The sequence below is a fragment of the Lagopus leucura genome, unplaced genomic scaffold (assembly GCF_019238085.1).
Source record: "Lagopus leucura isolate 7727_CA_CO unplaced genomic scaffold, USGS_WTPT01 Super-Scaffold_100004, whole genome shotgun sequence".
Lineage (NCBI taxonomy): Eukaryota > Metazoa > Chordata > Aves > Galliformes > Phasianidae > Lagopus > Lagopus leucura.
Genome location: NW_024962264.1, coordinates 40,758,024 through 40,779,098, shown reverse-complemented (window position 1 = coordinate 40,779,098; position 21,075 = coordinate 40,758,024). Strand labels below are relative to the sequence as shown.

The 21,075-nt window shown below is 36.7% G+C and overlaps 1 protein-coding gene across 41 annotated transcripts in view; it reads left to right on the top strand.

Moving 5' to 3' along the window:
* The window catches only part of SORBS2 (sorbin and SH3 domain containing 2), a 142,740-nt gene that overhangs the window by 85,239 nt on the left and 36,426 nt on the right, over window positions 1-21,075 (top strand). For 24 of the 41 annotated variants that reach the window (XM_042871276.1, XM_042871273.1, XM_042871274.1 and 21 more), the window contains 7 exons: window positions 2,511-2,981; window positions 6,411-6,555; window positions 8,860-9,026; window positions 13,425-13,491; window positions 14,549-14,593; window positions 15,809-15,995; window positions 17,868-17,982. In XM_042871276.1, coding sequence (XP_042727210.1) covers window positions 2,511-2,981; window positions 6,411-6,555; window positions 8,860-9,026; window positions 13,425-13,491; window positions 14,549-14,593; window positions 15,809-15,995; window positions 17,868-17,982 — 1,197 coding nt within the window. Of the gene's footprint in view, window positions 1-2,510; window positions 2,982-6,410; window positions 6,556-8,859; window positions 9,027-9,679; window positions 9,822-13,424; window positions 13,492-14,548; window positions 14,594-15,808; window positions 15,996-17,867; window positions 17,983-21,075 lie in introns of those variants that run through there. The other 17 variants (XM_042871292.1, XM_042871299.1, XM_042871301.1 and 14 more) reach the window with 9 other exon arrangements.

Genomic DNA, 21,075 nt, shown 5'->3' with positions numbered 1-21,075 from the left:
GTTGGGAATCAGTATCTGGAATTGCTGTATTCCTTCCACCCATGTTATCTTCTATTTAAGAATGTACCTCAATGAAATCAGCTAAGATTTGCCAAGAACAATGAATTTAATTATTTAAGAATTCAGTTTCACTTGCTCTCTGGATGCACCCTGAATATCTTTCCTTGTGTTGTCCATCCCTACTTCAAGCATGCAGGTAATCATCTGAAGCCAGAAAGCTTACTAGGTTTATTGATTATGTACAGTTGCTTTTTGTTTCAGCAGTTCAGTGATCAACTTAAATATTATAGCTCAGTGACATGCATTTTTTCCCCTGGGGATGCAGAGAGGACATCTATGTCAAGAACTTCCAATTCATGCTGGCTTTGCCTCATTTATTTCTTGGTTCATGTCTTTTGCTGAAGATATTGAACTGTGACTTGGATGATGAAATCCATAATGAGGCATCCTTCTGTTTTCCCTTTATGTGTCTAAGGGTGAAATTACTGTGTCTTATATGAGTACATAAATGCAGATAACTTAAGTCCCTGATAATTTTGCTGTATAAGCAGCTGTTTTGCATGTGTGTATGATTGCTTTTTGTGATAACTTGATAGTATTCTGTTGTTCTTTTGAAGTTTCCAGTGGTGAAATAATTATCTCTAAAAACCGTATTTCCTTTTACAGTCATCCACTCAATAATTGACTTTTCTAAATAAGATGTAGCCTTCAGACTTGCTCTATGGATTTTTTTAAAATTGTTTTTATTTTTTATGCTGTAGATTTCATTATTGTGAATAAGGTTTAAATTTCAAGCTGTTCAACTAGAGGCTTTTGTTTCTTACTGTTTTAACTTCTAATTTTGCCAGCAAATTCTGGCTATCTTTATGTACCCTATAGATCCAATAATGCCAAACAGTTCTTCTGAACCCTTTGAAAGAAGTGATGGGTATCTCTTGGATGTGCTTCAAAATCATTTCTGAAATGCTCATTCAGAGGGATGGTCCTGTTGACCTCAGTAAGATTATTTCCGTAATTTTTAGTTGATCTCAGCAAGATCATTATGGGACTGGATCCCCAGTGACCTCTTATAAGTAGCATAATCTGAATTACATTCCAAGTCTTCTATAAAGGCTTTAAAAGATAGTTTCAGATTGTGGATTAAAATGCCAAAATGGCATTTTAATCTGATGACTTAGAACATTTTCAAATGATTAAAGACATCTGCGTATGTCAAGCACAGAAAAAAATACTAATGTTATCAGTAACAATGTGGTATTTGTGAGTAAATGTTGCTTTTTAAAATACTAATGTTATCAATAACAATGTGGTATTTGTGAGTAAATGTTGCTTTTTAAACTAGTAATTGCTGTATATGGCATCCCAGTGCCCTTTGTTTTAAATAAATCAAAATCCCAAACGTTCTTTCACTGCAGCTATTCCAGAACTTGTCAGCTCTGTGCTGAAGTAAGCAGCATTTTGATATATTTCCAAAACTGATGGATAATTTGTGGCTGATATGTAGTATACAAAAAACTGTACAATTACCAAAGGTTGGGTACCAACATGCTTTTCTCATACCTTTAATTCAAAAACAAGTTACAGATACAAAAAGCCAGGTTCAGGAAAGTTTTAAACACAGTGCCTGTGTCTGATATGAAATATCAGAATATAAAGTTTGTAATGTGGTAATTCTCAGAAGGTCTCTCGTGAGGATATTCCCAAGTGCTTTTAAGGAATGATGCTGAAGCCAGCTAGGCAGTGTGTTTTGTTTCAGTGTTAAATCATCCCTGTCCTGTACTTGTGTTCCCAACCCTTACCCTTCCTCAAATTATATCCAATACCCTAACAATCCTATAGCTCTCTAATGTTGAAAAGGCAGCTATACTTACACCTTATCCAGGAGGCTGACAGGGTGCTTCCAGAGTGCTTGGAAATTCTAAGATCTTCCAAACGTTTTTATTAGTGAGGCAGTGGAGAAGATGTATTCAATCAAAAGAGGCAAAAATAAATAGACAATCTTACAGGCAATGTGAACATTCAATACTAGCACTACTTTTTAGCTTGTGGTCCTACCCATCTGTACCTTAATATTAATTTCAAACTGATACCTGTATTTTGACCAAAAAAAAAAAAAAAAAGGAGCAACATTAATGGAGATCAGACTTGCATATGCCTTTTTCCTTTTATAAACAAAAGGAAAATTATGTTCTCTAGCCTCATTTTTTTTTAATAGTGTTATTAATTATGGAATACATTGTGGAATATATGGAATGTTCATCCCCCATGCACTACGGTTTCTGGCATTGCTTCCAATAGTATTCGATACATTAATTTTCTTCATGTTTTCGTACTTTAATGTAGAGTGTTGTTGATCTATTTCCTAATCCATGTGAATGTGAACTTCCTAGGGCTGCTAAAAAAACTTACGCTTTTGTAATTTTCCTACACACAACAAGAGGCAAAGGGAAAAAAAATTTATTCATTTGGTAATCTGTTTCTTTCTTATTTTTTTTTTCCTCAAATCTCAGCTTGGAAACCAGAAAGTAACTGCCCCTGTGATGGAGGTAAATGCTTCACAGACACACAGACAAACAACAACAGAAGCTTCTCCACTGCCTCTTCCTCCTCCTGTGGTACCAGTTAACAGAGCCTCTTTCTCACCAGACAGTGGCACCCATCTAGTACCATATTCTTTGCCAACGCTTGATGATTTTTCACGCTTTTATAAAACCCCAGCCCTTTCACAGTTTTCATATAAATGCCCATTCCTAGCTTCTGAAAATACTATCCACAAGAATGAAACAGCCTCTGTAAGCACAGATTCTGCCATGAGTGAGTGCTCCTCCCGCACGAGTGAGTCCTCCACAGTCATTCTAGATGAGCTGCAGACTTGTAGCTATGATACTACTGACTGCTCTGAAACACCTTCCCCAACCTTGAGCCAGATGTCTGCTGTGTCAGATGGCACCACCTTAACCAACACTGCCGCCACTTCCAATGTAATTATCCTTCCTTTTTTCCTGCTCCATTTTGTTTGCAGGTTGTCAAAGGGGAAAAGAATTCAAACTTGTCTGTTAACCCATTGCATAAACAAGTATTCTGTTAAGTTTCCTGTATTCACAGTCTGAAGTATGCTTTGTAACAGTTGTTTAAACAAATAATTTGCATATCAGTTTTGGTAATAGACAGGAAAATGGTATGAAGTTGTTGCACATCCATGTTGTTGTCCAAGGTGCATCAAACATTTTGCTTGCAAGAAATGAGAGTAAATTCAATAAATATTCATTCCAAATGCAATGGAAGCAAGTGATCTGTAAATTTTGGTGAGATGCATTTAAAGTACTGTTAGCAACTTACAGGTTTGTGGAGGTGTAGCCTGTTGGCTGCCACCATTTTTTTGGCTTATAGCAGCGTAGAGATTTCATTAGTATAACCTGTAAATTTGTAGTAAATGTTGGCAATGCTTAACACGTTTTTTCCCCCAGCCATGACCACTGACTGCATGAAGCTTTTTTTCTCTCCTTTAACTGACCTTTCCCTCTCTTAAGCATTGTTTCTTACAGGAGTGAACTTCAGAAATAAGTTTCTAGCATTCAAGTGTCCTGTTACTTTTCTCTTATCTAACTCAAGGAAAACAGCAGCATACAATTGCGATTTGTGTATATGTTCACTATTCTGTACCTTAGTACACTCAGATATGGGTAGAGAGAATTTATAGAATTTAGGCCAAATCCAGATCACTTTTCATTTCTTTTGAGATTATTTACATGACCAAAATGAGTCAGAACAGAGTTTTCATTTAGAGTGAGTAATTTGTTGCTGAACTACAAAACTGAGAAATGTTCTGAGACCAAAGTTTTACTGTGTAACAACAGCATTTCAACTTTGTACAAATACTTCAGCATGCTATCATTTTCCAGTCCAAATGTAGCACTTAAAATTCTGAAAAGGAACAGTGTATAATTTTTTTGCATTTCATATATGTTTTCTAGAATGTAGTTGAGCCCAAACATGCAGATAGAGTCAATAACCTGTAGTCAGTTCAGTGAATGCTGTTTAAAAAAATAATATCAGGCATATAAATGCTCTGATTGTTAACACATCTTCGAAACCTAAAATTTTAAGAAGAGTCAGTGATGTTAATCTGCATGCTGTCCAGTTGTTGTAATGAAAGATACCATGATCAATATAGAGAGGTGTATGTAAATAAGGCACAATCACCATAGGATGAGTTACAGAAAGCCTGGAACATCTATATTTTCTTCTAACCTGCATCAAAAACAATCCCTATGTTTGTTTTACAAAGTGAATAATCCTTCCCTTTTTCCTTTTTTGAATAGTTTCCCTGTAGAGATATCTATTATTATCTTGGCCATCACTTTCTCTTCTAGATATGACTAGACAAATGAACATGTTTCACTACTAAATTTACACAGAGAATGGATGAGTCTCCCACCAAAAGATAATGCTCCCTAAACAATCCAAAGTGCCCCATAGCGAGATTAAACTACTGTCAAGGCAGACCTCTGCATTGCAAAAGATCTTTGTTTCCTTTCCTCTGTAGAGGAGGGCTAGATGGCTGCGTACTTATCTATGAAATGAGAAGATGAGAGACAAGCTGGTGGCACATGCATACAAGCAAAGATGCTGCTAGTGGCTGTAATGATACTTGAATAATCTTCATTCTCAAAGAAGACATTGATTCATTGTGTTGATGAAAACCACTGAGAGAACAATAAAAGCAGCATAGGGGTGTGCCATCCACCACATAAGCTGGAGCCACACTTTCAAAAACATTTCCAATTTGAGGAGATCTGTTTATTCTTGAGGCCCTTAGTGAGAGCTCGGGAGTAAAGATTTTATAGATTATATAGATTCTATTTTATTTTATAGATCCCCCAAAAAGAAACAGCATCAGTATCAAAAGCAACTTGAAACTTCTCAAAATAGACCTATAATGAACTTTCCCAGCAATGCAAGATGCTTCAGATATATAAATTCAGTAGTGACCACAGTGGAAACTTTCTTTAAAGGGAACGTCATTAAGAACTAAGAAATTGTACTATTTGAGCTGCTATCCTCTCTAAAACCAAATTCAGAAATGTCATATTTGGACATTCCACATTTGCACTTGTGACTGATGTCCATCAGCTACTTCTGTACATTGTGTTTTCATGATACTTTTACAGAAAGTAATTTGGTTTCACTCAACTATCTACCGGGGGCTGAGATGTTTGAAAAATTCAAATTACTAGTTTCCAAAACATGCATCTATACAAGAGGTCATGAACCATTTCATTTTTAAATGCAATAATAATATGTCTTTTAATATGGGATTTACTTACGCTTTGCAGCTTCAAATAGTCTCCTGTTTTACATTTACAGTGTTCAAAGAGCCTCACTTTGAATGCTTATGTTGTTTTAGATCTTCTCTTTAGTTAAATTAAACTGAGCAGGTTATAGCACTCATGATTTTGTTAAGATTTAAAACAGAGATGTACTTGAAGAGATGTGATAGAAAGCGTCCCTCTCTTATTTCACTCCATATGCTTTCTTGGTATCTCTGGTCTGATTCCTTCAATGCTCCCCATAGAAGTATTACAGCCCAGGTGCAGGGATTCCAAACTGTTTTTTTAATGAAGCTATGGCTCACTCAATTTAGCTACTCGTAATAAGACTTTTCCATTCAGCCTGCTCAGAAGTATCATTAATATCAATAGGGGTGGTGCATGTGGATCATGGGAACATTATTATTCCTCAAGTTGTGCCAGGGTAAGTTTAGGTTGGACATCAGGAAAAACTTCTTTACAGAAAGGGTTGTTAAGCACTGGAATAGGCTCCCCAGGGAGGTGGTTGAGTCACCATCCCTGGATGTGTTTAAAAACCATTTGTATGTGGTGCTCAGGGACATTATTTAGTGGAGGGTTGTTAGTTAGGGTAGTATGGTTAGGTCATGGTTGGACTTTGATGTTCTTTAAGGTCTTTTCCGATCTGAGCAATTCTATGATTCTATGATTCTGTGTTTTTTGGAGTGAGTGATCTACAGCAGGCAGCCTTTGTCACGTGATGAGAGGAATTTTTATTGCCATCTCCATTTTATTCTGACGTCAGATCTTGTTTGTGCAGTTCAGTTTTATTGCCTAGACTCTGCCCCATCTGCCACCTCCCATCATCATGCTTCACAGGCTGCACATACAAGGAGCAAAGGGGGGAGGTGCAAGGTGTGTACGTATACAAGGTGTATAAAAGGAACGCGTTCTGCTCCACAGGTGATGTGTTTTGTATTTCAGAGAATGCAGATGCCATAATGATACCTGACAAGTGGTAATTGTTTTGCATGGATGACAGTCTTACATTACTTTTTGTTTGGGATGGCATTCAGAGGGCTTTGTGTGTCATTTAATGGGATATTGTTTTGTCTCTCTCAGGCTCAGATCACAGTGAATGGGAACTCTGGCACTGCTGCCAGCCCAGTGAGTCACTTTCAAAGGCCTTTTTCCCCTTCTTCCGCTTACTCTCCACCAGCTTCTCTCAATTCCAACCTTGTTATCATGCAGCATGGCAGGATGATGGGTAAGCCTTTATACATTACACAACATATTCCAATTTATGTGGCCAAAATTGCAAACAATGGCAAAGGGCATCACATCCATAATGCAGGTATTGTCTATTCATCTCCTTAGGAAGTAAATGCAAAAGATAATAGAATTTACTTTTACATGTAATAGTTCCTGAACTGGAGTTACTTTTAAGTTTTATTACTCGTCCTTATGTTTATGAGAGTGACCTCCTGCCACTTTCCCACTTGCTTTCCTGAGGAAAAGGGAGCATATATAGAAACAGCTCAACCTGCAGAGCCTGTTTCCTTTTGCTCTCTTTAAGAAACTAAAGACCAGTTTTGTGCATTGCTTCTCCTCACAACCTCTACAAGCTTCAGTTGAAATACTGCCAACAAAGGGGAGGCCCTGAGCTTTTAAACACCTCAAGCCATCTCAATTTATAATTTACTTATGTACTTTTGTAGGTCATTGTTGAGTTGTTGTTTTTTTCCCTTAAATACTTGCATGATTAGCCTCACAAAGGAGCTTTGACAGTATAATCTAGTTTTGCCAGTACGATCATTTTCTTGCTTCTTTTTCTGCCAGAGTTTGCAGATTCAGATAAGAGTATACATGTAAAACAATCTGATTATGATCCAGGAGTTTACTTTTTTGTTGTGCATGCAGAGAAATTAGGTGGCACTTCTGGCACTGAGACTTACAACTTAGAGAAATGCTGCTATCCAGGTCTTAGTGATAGATGCAAAAAACTGCACACATGGGTTTATTCCATTTACTCAAGTGCTATGTCCTTTGATTGCTTACAGTTTGTTGAACTTAAAGTATGTTGATATTGTTTTGGATATACCAGGAATGTGTTTTCCCATGATTTTTACTCTTGTATGATGCTTAAGTTTTGTTTTCCACAGTAACAATCTAATTTCATTCTCCTTGCTCACGTAAAATCCCACTGATGGCCTTAGTTTGAGGCCATCTACAAAGAATGAGGGATCAAATACCAAATGTTTTCTAAATTTAGTATTGTGCATTTTGGGAAAAAGGCCCAAATATTTAGACATGTGCCACGTAGAGTTGCCCCTCGCCATATATGTGTAGCACTGGATTATTTGCAGGACTTCAGACTTGAGTAAACAGCTGAAGCAGTCGTGCCAAATCTCAGCAGTAGCAATGGGCAAAACATTCAAATTAAAATTAGCACTTTCAGTCACCAGAGCTTCTTTCACTGATTTATATTACAATTCAACTATTTTGCTTAAGGATAATCATGTTAAATCATAATCTTCACCAGCAGTGTCAGAATATTTATTTGTATTCCTGCCATTCATTTACCCTGCAGTAGACATGTCTTGCAGGCGCTGCACCTGTGCTTGCACAGTACAAAAAACTCACTTTGTCATAGCAGCTCTCTGATTTACTGAAACATACTGCCTGTAGGAGCAGGGCTCTTCTTCCTACACGCAGCAACAATTGTCATGTGATCCATCCCAGCAGTGAGATGGGTGGGGTTTCTTTGGTTTTGGTTTGTTTTGTTTTTTATTAAATGAATTGCTCTCTCTGGATTTTATAGAGAGATGTAATAGTGACACATTATTTAATTTTCAAGGAAGGTTTTGGGGGAGAGAGCTAGGAATATTGCCAATGACCATGAACCACAGCAGTCTGCAGATTCACTGAAAATGAGTGCATCATCAGGTTGCTCTGAGTGCTGAGTGCCAATTCTCTGGATGATGTAAAGTGATATTTAAACAGACCAATGTAACCTGAAGGGTGAAAATTACACACAGAAATTTGCTTTGTTTTGTTTTGTTTTGTTTTTTTTAATCTTTGTTTCTAAACACATATTACATAGATTGTTCTGGAGATCTGTTTGAAATCTGATGCTGTGCTGACAGAATGGTAATTTTCTGTATATGTATTATTATATATTCTGCTAAATTTTGTGAAGGGGAAGTTTGAAATTCTGTCATTATTTCAAAGGATGGATAGGTAAGATGGAATTTTGTTTTACAGCAACAAGGTTTTACTCCTATTATTTCTCAGTATATTTTGCTAGGTTTGTGGGTTTTTTCTTTTTTTTTTCCCAAGCAAGTTGCAGCAAAAAAAAAAGTGACTGCAATCTAATCTACCAAAATCTGAGCTAGATAGCCGTAAATAAGATTATGGTTCAGCCCCAACACTTATGAAGTGTTACATATGAATATGTTTCTCAAAATTATTATCCATCTTTGCAAACCACAGTGAAATTGGGCAGCGTGTTACAATTGCCCAGAATGATTATTGTGTTGTTATACATTATCCTCTCATGTTATCTTTACAGAGTCCACAGAGACATACTCGCAACATGTTGGCAGCAGCACCACCACCAGTACAATACCAATCTGTAAATCCTTAGAGGAAGAAAAAAAAATTACAGTCATTAAAGCTCCACATTATGCAGGGATTGGCCCAGTGGATGAATCTGGAATCCCTACAGCAATTAGAACGGTAGGAAATTCTGGGGAATCTGCGTATGAACTCATACAATGAATTGATTGTTGGTAATGGGTTTTTCACATTCTTCTACTCTTATATAATGTGGAATACTGTGTGCGCAATCAGGCAGCTCATGAATATAATATTGTGCGTTGACAGAAAAAGAGAATGCTGATGGGAACGTAATTGGGCAACTTGATGTTTCTGGTTTAATTAGAACTAATCAAAATTTTGTCTCTCTTCTCTTGTATTCCCTTCTGGAGATGTGAAATAATTGTGTTTGCTTTGTTATTAGTAAAATAAAGTGTATACGTACTCTGTTTATGCATGTGTACAAGTATACATGTGTATCTGTGTATGTACAACATATAAATCTCACACTCCTGCATTCTGAGGAGCAGTGGTTTTTACTTGATCAGTATAATGTAGTTTCATTTGGTCAGTAATCTAAGAAAGTTGTATTTTTGCACACATGCAAAACATGATCTCTATGCCTCTGGATGACATGTAGGCGAATAGAGTAGAAACCCCTTCATTGAGACTAGCTCAGTTCCTATCATCTGCCACTAGTCCCTGGCTAGAGTGGCCCAGGATGTCAGACTGAGAAGGTTTGTTTTCTCTCTGCTGAAGCATTCTTTCCATTCTGCTGTCAGGGCAGCCTCTTCTGGCTGGTCCAGAGAGCACAGTGGCAGCTGTGCTGGGTCTGTAGAGGAAGTGCTTACTGGCCTTCCCTGCTGGAAGCAGTGCTGTGCTAGACGGAGAGAAAGAAGAGTGGGAGCCAGGATGAAGGCAGCAGAGCCCTTGCAGGTGAAGTCTTTGTGAGGTGCAAGGATGTAGCAGCCGTTGGATGTATCCTCTCTGCCAGTGCTGACTTATGGGGCTGTGTTGTAATCGCCAGGAATTGCTTCAGTGGATTGAAAAATTAGGGGGAAGAGCAAGAACTGATGGAAAAAAGCAATAGGAGAAATTCAGAATGAGTGGTAAGATGGGGACAATTTTGTTAAGAATGGGGGGAAACTGGCATTTCTTTATTTTTGACATAGAAAGGAATACAATCAAGGTTTAAAAAATGAATCAATTTCTTTGCATTAATGCTCTAGGTTCCTACCCCTTCTTTAACTAAGAATGTCCCTTTGTTGTGCATGGGAGAAAGTTATTATTTTTGTCCTTTTTTTTAAATAGCAGATCGGTCTAATAGCGTGAATATTAGTTATATAAGGGTATAACAGAAATCCCCCTCAAGTATGCTTAACAGAGTTGGCAATCTGCCATCCTATATTTAACTTTCAGATTGGTCTGCTTCTCTGAGATACTCTCCTGAAAATATAATGTGATTTGAATTATGGCATTTCTCAGCTGGATTTGCTCTTCATTTTTGATTGTTTCAATTTAAAAATGTCTTGCGTCTTTTTAAGCTTTGAATTGTAGAGCTGATTCTGATGATGAGATGTGAGTTAAAAGATTATGCCAGCTTGTGCGAGTGCGTCTGCCTTGTATGCCACTTTGTCTCCTTACTTTGCTTCTTTAAGACCTAGCTGGAAGTGAGGCAGTTTTCAGTTTTCAGCATATTGATTTGAAATTACATTTTAAATGTATACAGATATATTTGAACACAGTGTACTCCAGTCATGTGAGAACAAAGGCAATAGAGTTGTCAGCAAAAGACTCAAATATGCTGCACTTTGACATCTCACAGAAGTGCAGCACTGTGCAGAAATATGCAAAAGTGCTCTAACTGCACTTCCCGGGAGCAGAAGGTAGTGTGGAGCACCTGTTTTCTCTCCAATGCCAGTAGTCAATCCAAACAGGAATCTTCTCTCAGAAGGTTCAGACTTACACCATCAGAAGGAAAAAAAGGTTTCAAATTCATTGAACTTATGGTTGCACCCAGTGTTTAAAAGTTTCTCATTTTTCCATCTGTATGAAAACAGCCATATTCTATGTAAAAAGCAGTAAATGGAGATTCAGAGTTGATAGATAACATATGTATTGTATTCCCAAATACTGTGCTACTGTTAGAAGCAAAAAGGAAGCTTGTAAATAAGAATCTTGGAGTGTCTGTATTCCAGATTTCATTGTGCTGGTTTCCTGCAAGTCCGTATTTCCTCTTGGAAGATGGTTAGTGACAGCTGCTTAGCCAAGGAAAGCAGAGATGTTCTCTTCACTTTATATTCCTGCAAACCTTTGGTCCAAAGGTTCTGAAAAGGGAAGGGTTGCTGTACAGCTCTCCTATCCCATGGTAGGATGTTACCTCTGCACTACTGTAGCTCCTGTCAGCTCCAGCAAGTGCAAAAAACCTGAAGCCTGAAAACTCAGCTTGTTGAGTTCTACCTCTGTGCCAAGCCCTGCCCCAAAGGTGATGACATTCCAAGGCATTAAAAATGAAGTCTTTGGAAAAGAGGGCAAAAAAGTTTTCAGTCAAATGGCAGCACTCGACTTTACCACTGACAGGATCTAGGAAAGGGGAAGAAAAGGGGGGAAAAAAATCTTGGAAAGCAATATGACTGCACTGTTAGAGACTATCAAAAAATAATTGGCTTCATTTCTTCCAAAATTAATCTGTATGCTGAGAAGACCTCTATTGAATAGAATGAAAAAAATGAAGTCCAATCATATATTTTGTCTGTACTTACTGATGTAGCGTGTCAGCTAGGAAAAAGAAGTGCCCCACTCAGAAGGTCCACTGAAAGTCATAAGTGCCTCCTTTAATCATATACTTCCTGATGGATTATTTGAATACTGAAGTGATTATGGAGTCTTCTGGGTACCAATTGCAGACACCTCTTAGGTCCTCCTCATTTCACAATCAGCTGATTGTTCACTCACATGTGGTGATAACATGTTCCCAACCTTTAATTGCAACAGCTGTATGCATCTGAGTGACTCGGTGGCTATGAATACTGCTAATTCCTCAAACAAGGGTTGGCATGGGCAATTAGAGAATATAAAGTGAGATTGTGTAATTTAAAACTAATTTATTCAGTTCCTCAACTAGTCCTGGCATAAGCATAAACAACATAAAGCCAAATCATTGGCTGATGCTGTGAACCTCAGAGTCTGGGATGGGGTGGGGATGATGGGATTGAAAAGATCAAACATACAAAAAGGTATTGGAAGAGCTGCTTCTGTGCTTACATGTCAGCTTCTCCACACCTACTCTCTGTGTGGAACCTCCTGTAAATGTGTGGAGCAACTGACAAATTAGGAAGGCCTGGCAAAGAGATATCAGTTCATCTTTGTCTCTTGACAAACAGCAGGGTCACAATAGTAGTACTTTTGCATTGTTTCCTATCTATTCCCCTGCCACTGATTCAAGCTCTTTTGAAAACCCTTCTTGGCCCAATACACAGAAGCAGTTGTGGCAGCATGGATCACTGCAGAACTGTACTGATGAGGAGTATCATCTAGTAGCAATTTCATGAGAACTGATGTTCATTCTTCAAACAAGTGATTGTTTTCTGCATAGTTCACCAAAGTTAACTGTTAATTATGTACAGTAACTTTATAAAGCATTTAAGGCAAAAGTGTGATTCATTACATTCATTAAACATTTTGCTTTTCTGATTGCTATGGAGCATGTAAAGATTCATGATCAAAGAGAATAATACTAAAAAAGTGTTTGCCTTTTTTGTTGCTTCCTTTTCTGAAACAGTATCTCAAAGCAAGTTAAGACAAAAATAGGAAATACAAAAGAGTAAGGGATAAAATAAGTAGAAACAAGCAAAAGTTAGCATCAGGAGAGACTAGAAAATATGAGACTGTAGTTTTCTGTAAAAATACAAGTGCAATTTAATGAGTGATATTAAAAGGTACACTGTGTTCACTTCTTTATCACTTCTTGAAATAGAAGAATAAGTTGCCTGGAAAGGGAAATTAAAAACTGCATAAATGCTGTTTGTTTACCAAACATAATTTTTGCCTTAATTCTTTTCTCAGTTGTATTCCAAAGTAGGTATGCACTATTTAATAAATATGTTTTGAAGATAATGTATGTTGAAAATAGCTAGGAGTTCAAAAAAAGCCCTTCTTACAAACTGGTAATTGGCAAGTTGTTTGTATTTCCTGTGTAGTACCCAGCATTCATCTTTGTCAAATATAGGGCTCTAAGAAGATAACTCTTGATCTGGCATCACTTCCAGTGTTCCTAAGCATTGTATTCTCCAAGATTGAAGTTCCAAACTGAGTCAATTTAAATGCCTTCCAGAATTTGTTACAGGGATTCCTAGATGAGATGGAAAAATGCACCACTTGAAGTAGATGAAAATGATTATACTGAATAGGGGACAAAGAAGGATAAATCTAAATCTATGTCCAGAATAACATTAAATGTCTTATCTGTCCACATAGATATTTTTATTTCTTTATTATTTTTAATTCCTTGTTAATTGTTTAAAACTATATTTTATTTAGACAGTTGACAGGCCAAAGGATTGGTACAAGACAATGTTCAAGCAAATCCATATGGTACATAAGCCTGGTAAGTATGCTGTTGTCTTAGCTGTGTTCTTGTCAGTGGTATTAAAAAGTACTCTTTTCTGCATTTTGATTAGCTGCCATATGAAAATGCAAATGTTCACCAAGTGTGAGACAATGAATCAAATTAAAAGGCTGAACTGGATGGTAGATTCTGATGTGGAGAGACAGCTAGAGGCTGTCTACTTATATTGGGTTTATTTTGTTTTACTAAAAATAAAAAAAAAATATTAAAGTGAGCAAAGTAAGCATGGAACCAATGTGATTCTGTGTCATTATGGAACTCAGTGAAGCAATCCTCATCTCTGGTGTGAGGGATGAGAAATTGGCCACTGGAAGTCTCTTGCCATACCACCTTATTTTTGGACAGTTTGCATGTTAGAACAATGCAGGCTGTTTTGAGGATACATTTTCTGTTTGAATTGCATTTTTTCCATATAATGTGTTATTTGTTTTGCTGAAACAGAGCTTTGGTGATATTTATAGCTTTAGAGTTAACTTCTTTTATCATGATTGTCACCAAGGAACAGCATAAACTACAGTCATGCTCATTTTCCCTCATGAAGGAAAGAGACCTTATTCTGCTGAGGTAGGACTCGTATTTAGCATGGTCAAACAGATTGTTAGTGGGAAAATAAGAAATGTAAGCAAGACAATTATGGCTTTTTAGATCTGTCCTGAACACTAGTCACGTGGTAAATATTTGAGTTTGATTTTCATGGTAGGAAGATTTAGTAGTATCTAATAAGAGGAGAGTAAAGCTCTCGGTAGAGGTAGAGATGGGAGAAGAGCGGATAAACAGCTGTAACTTAACGTTTCGTGCTAGCCAGTAGTATGTAATACAGGTGTCATGACAAGAAGGTACATTTTGCTAATAAAATGGCAAAATTATTTTATGGTAAGTGTAATGGGAAAAAAAAGAATTCAGAAAACACCCACGAGAGATGAGGAAAAGTAGTACAGCGCTTGATTGCCTGTTTGTATTTCCAAAAAGAAAGCTGTGCTGCTGTGATAAACGAGCACATACTGCATTACTGTAACATGTATATTTCTTTTTGTAGATGACGACACAGACATGTATAATACTGCATATTCATACAGTACTGGTAGGAATTATTTCCTCACTTCCAAACAGCTCTTTTGTTAATGTCAGCAAGTAACAGGAGTAATTAACTATTTGTGCTTGCTTTTTTAATAAACACTTTTTGTCATCTTTTTATCGTCATGCTTGATCTCAGTTGGTGTTTTTTTTCAGGCCTTTTTTCCCAAATGAAACTAAGTTTAATTTTGTTTTCATTCTTGCTGATGTATTACAGCTGTGGGCCTCTATTACTGCAGATGGGATACATTGTAATACTGTAGTTTCTGATTACACTGCATTTATTTTCACTTGTGAGTGTAAGCAACACAGCCTTTCCTAATCAAAATGAGGAGAGACCTACTGTGTGAAAGTACAGATACTAATTACATATATAGGAAGACAAAAAGTCTTAAAATATACCCTGAGTGCCTAATAAAGATGCTTCTCTTTTCTGACCACATTCATTCTTACTATAGGCACTGGTGCTGGTGCTGTTTAACCACAAGAAAGACATATGTAATAGATATATAATTCCTATGTCTTTCAGAAGATGATAGCTATGTGGTAAAATTACTTAATAGCACCAAAATTGGAAGTGTGAATACACTATCTGCAGAAAACCAAAGTGCTTTGTCAAAAAATGCTATTCACAGTTCTTCCATTTCTGTGTTTGTTTTGCATTGTGTGCGCTCTCTCACAGTCTTTTTGTGTAATATGGAGAGTGTTTGTGTGTGCAAGTTGTTCATGATCATGTACACCTATGATCCTGTGCAAGATACTTGACTGTACGGTTGTTCCAAACTAACAGTAATTACTCAGACTATGTAATGATTGTGCCTTTCCTACCTGTCCTCCTCAATCTGGATGTACAAAGACAGAGACCGAGGATGAGCCCTGAGGTTAATAACAGGTTGTCATTAACAGCCCTGATAGATACATACAGCCATTAACTTCTCCCTCCCCCTCAAAAACAAGTAATCATTAATTTCTTTCACCTTTACTGTAGTTCTCCTGTGTGATTGTAGTTTTATACAAATATTTGAAAAGCATTACCATGGATTACTTAATTCCTAGCTATATACTTTTAAAAATAAAAAATACATATATATATTACAAAAATGTTTGCACATTTTCACAACCTTGCAGCTTTATAAACTGTGGATTCTTGTAGCATTCCATGCTTTATTTTATTCCAGTTCTTTCTCACATTGGGACTATTTCTGTTTTTGCTTTATATTAGGTGGCTACAGTTCATCCTTCTCTGCTCAGGCACACCCAGCTGCAAAGACACAGACATACAGACCGTTGTCTAAAAGTGCTTCTGACAGCAGCTCCGATGCCTTTAAGGTCTCATCTCCTTTACCACCCCCACATGTGCCACCCCCAGTCCCTCCGCATCGTCTGCGGGAAAGGTCTATACCAGAAAAGTAAGTTGCTGTGTTTTCAAAAGCTCTTGTTGGTATGTACGCACATTAATCCAACTTCCAGATAGCGGTGAAGGAAAAAAATAGCAGATACAGAACACGACGTGACAGTAAGGGCTAAAAATTAAGGCTGTGGGTTATAGCTTTTTGTAAAATTGGCAGGTAGTGGCAATTCAAAAGGTAACCCAACAGATGAAAATCATATTGCTGAGTGATTTTCGTGATTTTGACGACTCCTGTTGCTGAAGACAGGTTTCCAAGAGCAGAGGATAGGGCCTAGTGATGGACTGCCTCCCAAAGGCCAAGGGGTTTGAATCTTGCTAGCAAGGCATACAGAAGCACAGGTTTTTGTTAGCAAAACTCTAAAATGTACATCTGCTTAGCCTTGATCTCTGAGGTTCTGTGAGTCATCATCCTGTGCTAGGCCAAATGCCTTGGTCACAGAAGCTGAGGCCTGTTACAATTCCTTTTGTCAAGCTTGAAAATAACTGCTTCAGCACTTAATTTGGATGTTCAGCTCCTTTTTAAATCTCCTACATGATAAGACAGGCATTGGAAATCTAAGGTCTCGAGGCCAAGGGATGCCAAACACGTTAGTTATGCTTTGCCTGCTGCTGACAGCTATAGCTCATCAATCTTTTCGTGCCACTGGGACTTTCTTTAATTGCCTATAAAGTATGAGCATTTAAAATCTCACATAAGAGGCTTAGGTCTAAATGTATCACGGTTTTATAGCTGGGAGCCAAGATATGTTTCCCAGTAAGAGTTGGACTCAAAAATATAGCCTATAAGGGATTAAAGGCTAGACATTGTAAATGAAAGTGAATTGAGTGTGAACCAGAATTTCAGTGGCGTCCTTTTTTCTTTGAAGTGACTTGAAATATAATGCAACTTGATTTCCATTTTCCTTTTCTGAAAAAGACAACATTTTCTGTTCTGGAACTGTAGTTTTTCCCCAGTGAACATGCATGGTAAAGAGCCATATGGAACTACTACCCTTGGAAGGTAGGGAATTTATAAACAGATGATCTGTTTTCCAGAAATTGCACTGTAAACAAAAGCAACCCCACGCACTTTTTTAAGGCATGTGATGTGCCTTATTAGATCAGGCCACATCAAGCTAAGTCACAGCAGAAAGCTTGACAGAATTTAATCAGAGCATATGATTTCTTACTGTAAATGCAGGCATACATATGGGATTTCTTTTTTCCTTCCTCCGTTCTGAGAGTTACAAATGGATCATTTGCCCCAGAGCAAAAATTATTCCAAATGCGACATGGGTAGTGACTACAAAAATGCCATGAGAAGTGATAGGAACTGATTGTGATAGAAACTACCTAAATATCTCTCCAAAATGTGCAGGTAGCTATTAAAACAATGTGATAAATGACTGAAAAAAAAAAAAACAACACAGTAGTAATAGTAAAGTTAAATTTTATTTTTTTCTTGGAAAATTCTGTTACTTTTCAATACGGACTGTCATATTGTGCAATGATAAAAATATCTACCATTATGTACATTATGTAGTGTAGCAAATAGTGAGTTCTGCATAAGCATATAGTGTATTTGCAATTTGAGAAGGCATACTGTGTTTTTTTCTCACAGTATTTCAGAATAGTTTTCAAGTTATTTAACCGTTTAAAACAAAAGGATGAACAATCCCATTGGCTAGACATAACTATGCTTTTCCTACTGCACTACATATACCTGCTGTAAGCAAGTGAAGATGGGGCGCTAGTCCAGACATTTCAGAGCTGAAAGCTGGAAAGTGAAACCGTGCTGAAATTCACTTGGTTTTGTGTGCATCTCCCATTGTGCTGTAAAGCAGAAGGGGTTGATGGTCAATGAACTCAACTGCTCTTATTTGTTATTTAGAAATGACTGGGATCCTCCTGACAGAAAAGTAGATACTCGCAAGTTCCGCTCAGAACCAAGAAGCATTTTTGAGTATGAGCCAGGAAAGTCATCAATCCTTGAACACGAAAGGCCGGTAAGAGGCATAAATGAAACAGTGATAAGTAGTGATACATAGTAAGAAATTTGGTGAAATGTCATCTTTCTACTGTTTATTAGTGATTATAACTGCTCAGATTAACATCAAAAGTCTTTTTCAAATATAATTTTACAGCAATTTCTCATTGCTGTTTCCTGATTTTCTGAAAATATGTTTGCTTTATTTGCTAAACTTAAAATCTGGTATTTCCAAGAACTCAAAGGACCAGTGTGCAAATGAAATGGATGACGAGTAGAACTGTGAATTAATGGAAGCTGCTTTTTCTAATTGGCTGGCATACATACCCAGCTCTCATTTTCAGACGTAATAACAACACATATGGGGACAGACTCTTCTGCAGGGTCTGTGATAGCACAAGGGGAAATAGTTTCAAACTAAAACAGGAGAGATTTATATTGGATGTAAGGAAAAAGTTGTTTACAATAAGGATGGTGTGGCACCAGAACAGGTTGCCCAGAAAGGTGGTGGATGCCAACATCCCTGGAGACATTCAGGGTCAGGCAGGACAGGGCTCTGAGCATCCTGATCTACTTGTAGATATTCCTGTTCATTGCAGGAGAGTTGGACCAGATGACCACTAGAGGTGTCTTCAAACTTAAACAATTCTATGGTTATGTGGTTCTATATGTTTTCTAATTAACTAATGCATAAAAATAAATTATTCGCATTTTCAAGGTGTGGCTAAGGTTATGCCTAAGCAGATTCTAGTCAAATACTGGTGATAGATAGCCCAGACAGGCTGTGGAACCTCAGTTTCTGGAGGTTTTCAAGAGTCACCTGGACACAGTTCTGAGCAACATGATCTGGTTAGACCTGCTTCCAGCAGGAGGTTGGACTGGGTGACCTCTGAAGGGTCTTTCCAGTCTCAATTACTCGTGAGTACTGAATGTTTGTGAACATGTAATTTGAAGTCCTTATTCCTGCCTTCTGAATAATTATTGAAGTTGTGGGATTATTTATAAGCATGTCTGATAAAGCTAAGATTGATGTATGCAAAATGACGCATTTGCCCAGCCAGTCTAATTTTCTTTTGTGCTATCCCAATACTTCATTATTTTAGGCAAATAGACATGTTATGATGGCAGTATTTTGTTTTTTTGGGCTTTTACCTTGAGATTGGAACAGCTGAGGGGATCCATTTTCCAAAGATCTTAAATAATGGATACAGGGTTATTATTTGCTTGTACATGGTTGCATTGCATGCTTGTTCGTAGGATTTGTTTCTCTAATATAATTCTCTAATATAACGTAAATTATTCAAATAATTTAATTCCAGAATACATGATACTTCAACAGTGTGAAACAGCCTGTACTAAGAACCTTTCCCTCATGTTTTTGTGGGAGTATAACTTTTTTTAGCTAGGAAATAGGTGTGTTTCTGTGAAATTCAGCTCTTGCAGAACCAGTGCAATTTTTTGTAGAAGATGTTGACATTTCTATGTGGGCTGCTAATTAATCAAACTAATTACATGGGATTTAGAATTTATTGTTAAGTTGCACTCAAGCAGCACTGTACACTGAGGTCACCTGCCAACTTTGCCAATGCCAAAGAATTGTAGCAAATAATAAAATTATTATTTTTTAATTAAAAAATTTATTAATTTTTAATTAATATATTATTTAATTAAAATATTAAAAAATGAAATTAAATTCTTAAAATAAGAATATTTCAGAATGATTCAAGAATGGTTGTACTTTTATAGTAAACTATATTTTCTGCCAATGTAGCATGAAAAAAAAAGTTCATGTAAGAAATGCAGTGCTGATCAATGCAATCATAGATACAATTTTTCAGTTTTGAGGAAGTAATGAAACGACACAAAAGCAAGCTTTGCTGACTGTTTCTGGTGCTTTTTTTTTTTTTTTTTTTTTTTTTTTTTTTTTTACACTTGTGCATTTTTGGTGTCTCAATCAAGAGGTTGGATTTTGGATTTTGAGCTTTAAAGTATTTAAAACTTGTAATATTTTCATGCAGAAAAGCCTTGCTTATTTGCTTCAGCCGAGAAAAAATCAGACTTTGCCATTTGAAGCTCAGTAGCTATTGTGAATTTAAGGAAATGTCTCCTTGTAGAATAAAGCTAAAAAATTGAGGGAATAATATTCATGGACAGAACTGAGAGATTCTTTGTTTATGTGTGATTCAGAATTGTGAAAGCCTGGAAAATGGGAGCTAATGCAGAATACAAGACATGAAAATAATGCTGACAGTAGTGTAGCTATTAACTGATTTTAAAAAAACACTTGAAGTAGAGCAAGCTATCACTGCTCTGGAAGTGATTTCATTGAAGCATTTGTTTTTCTCGTGTTCCTTAAATCAGATATGGGAAATACAACTCCTGACTCATGAAAAGATGATCAGCAGAGTAGGCCAAAGGATTTTTCTGTGCTAGGAAAAGCTGACATGTGAGATTATTGTATTAGTTCCAGATTCAGGTGAACATTCCAAATCCTCATCTGTGTTAGTACTGCATAAGTTAGGTCTTTCATTTTCATCATCTCTAAGTATTTTGATTCTTAATGTCTATGAAATTATTCCTATTTTATTAAAATATTACACAAAATAGGGAAGATAAAGATAGATATAGTTGTAAAGTTGGACATTTGTAACATCTGAATTAAAAACTCTTGCTCTTTTACCAAAAAAAAAACCAAACAAAAACCAAAAAACTTCAGATACTTCAACATTCCAATTCTTACTCTTAAAAATTTTTTGCTGAAATTAAATATTTTCCATATCTGCACTGCATCTATGTTGTGAACTGCTCTGCAATAAATAAAGCAATATGTATAACTATCTTTCATATAGGGCAGATTAAGGTGAAAGATTAGGTTTCCCATTACTGAGGCAGATATTACAGCTGTGATTAATTTAGAATGGAATAATATAATAAAATGAGATTCTGTATAAGACTAATATTTAATGGTAAATATAATTCTCCGATTATTCATCCAGTAGAAGAAAAGAACATGAAAACTAATAAGTCTAAAATAAATGGCCTAGTAATAAGCGTTAAATGAATAGATCTGTTAGAGAGTGATGGTTATCTTTGCTATGGACATGAAAAGATG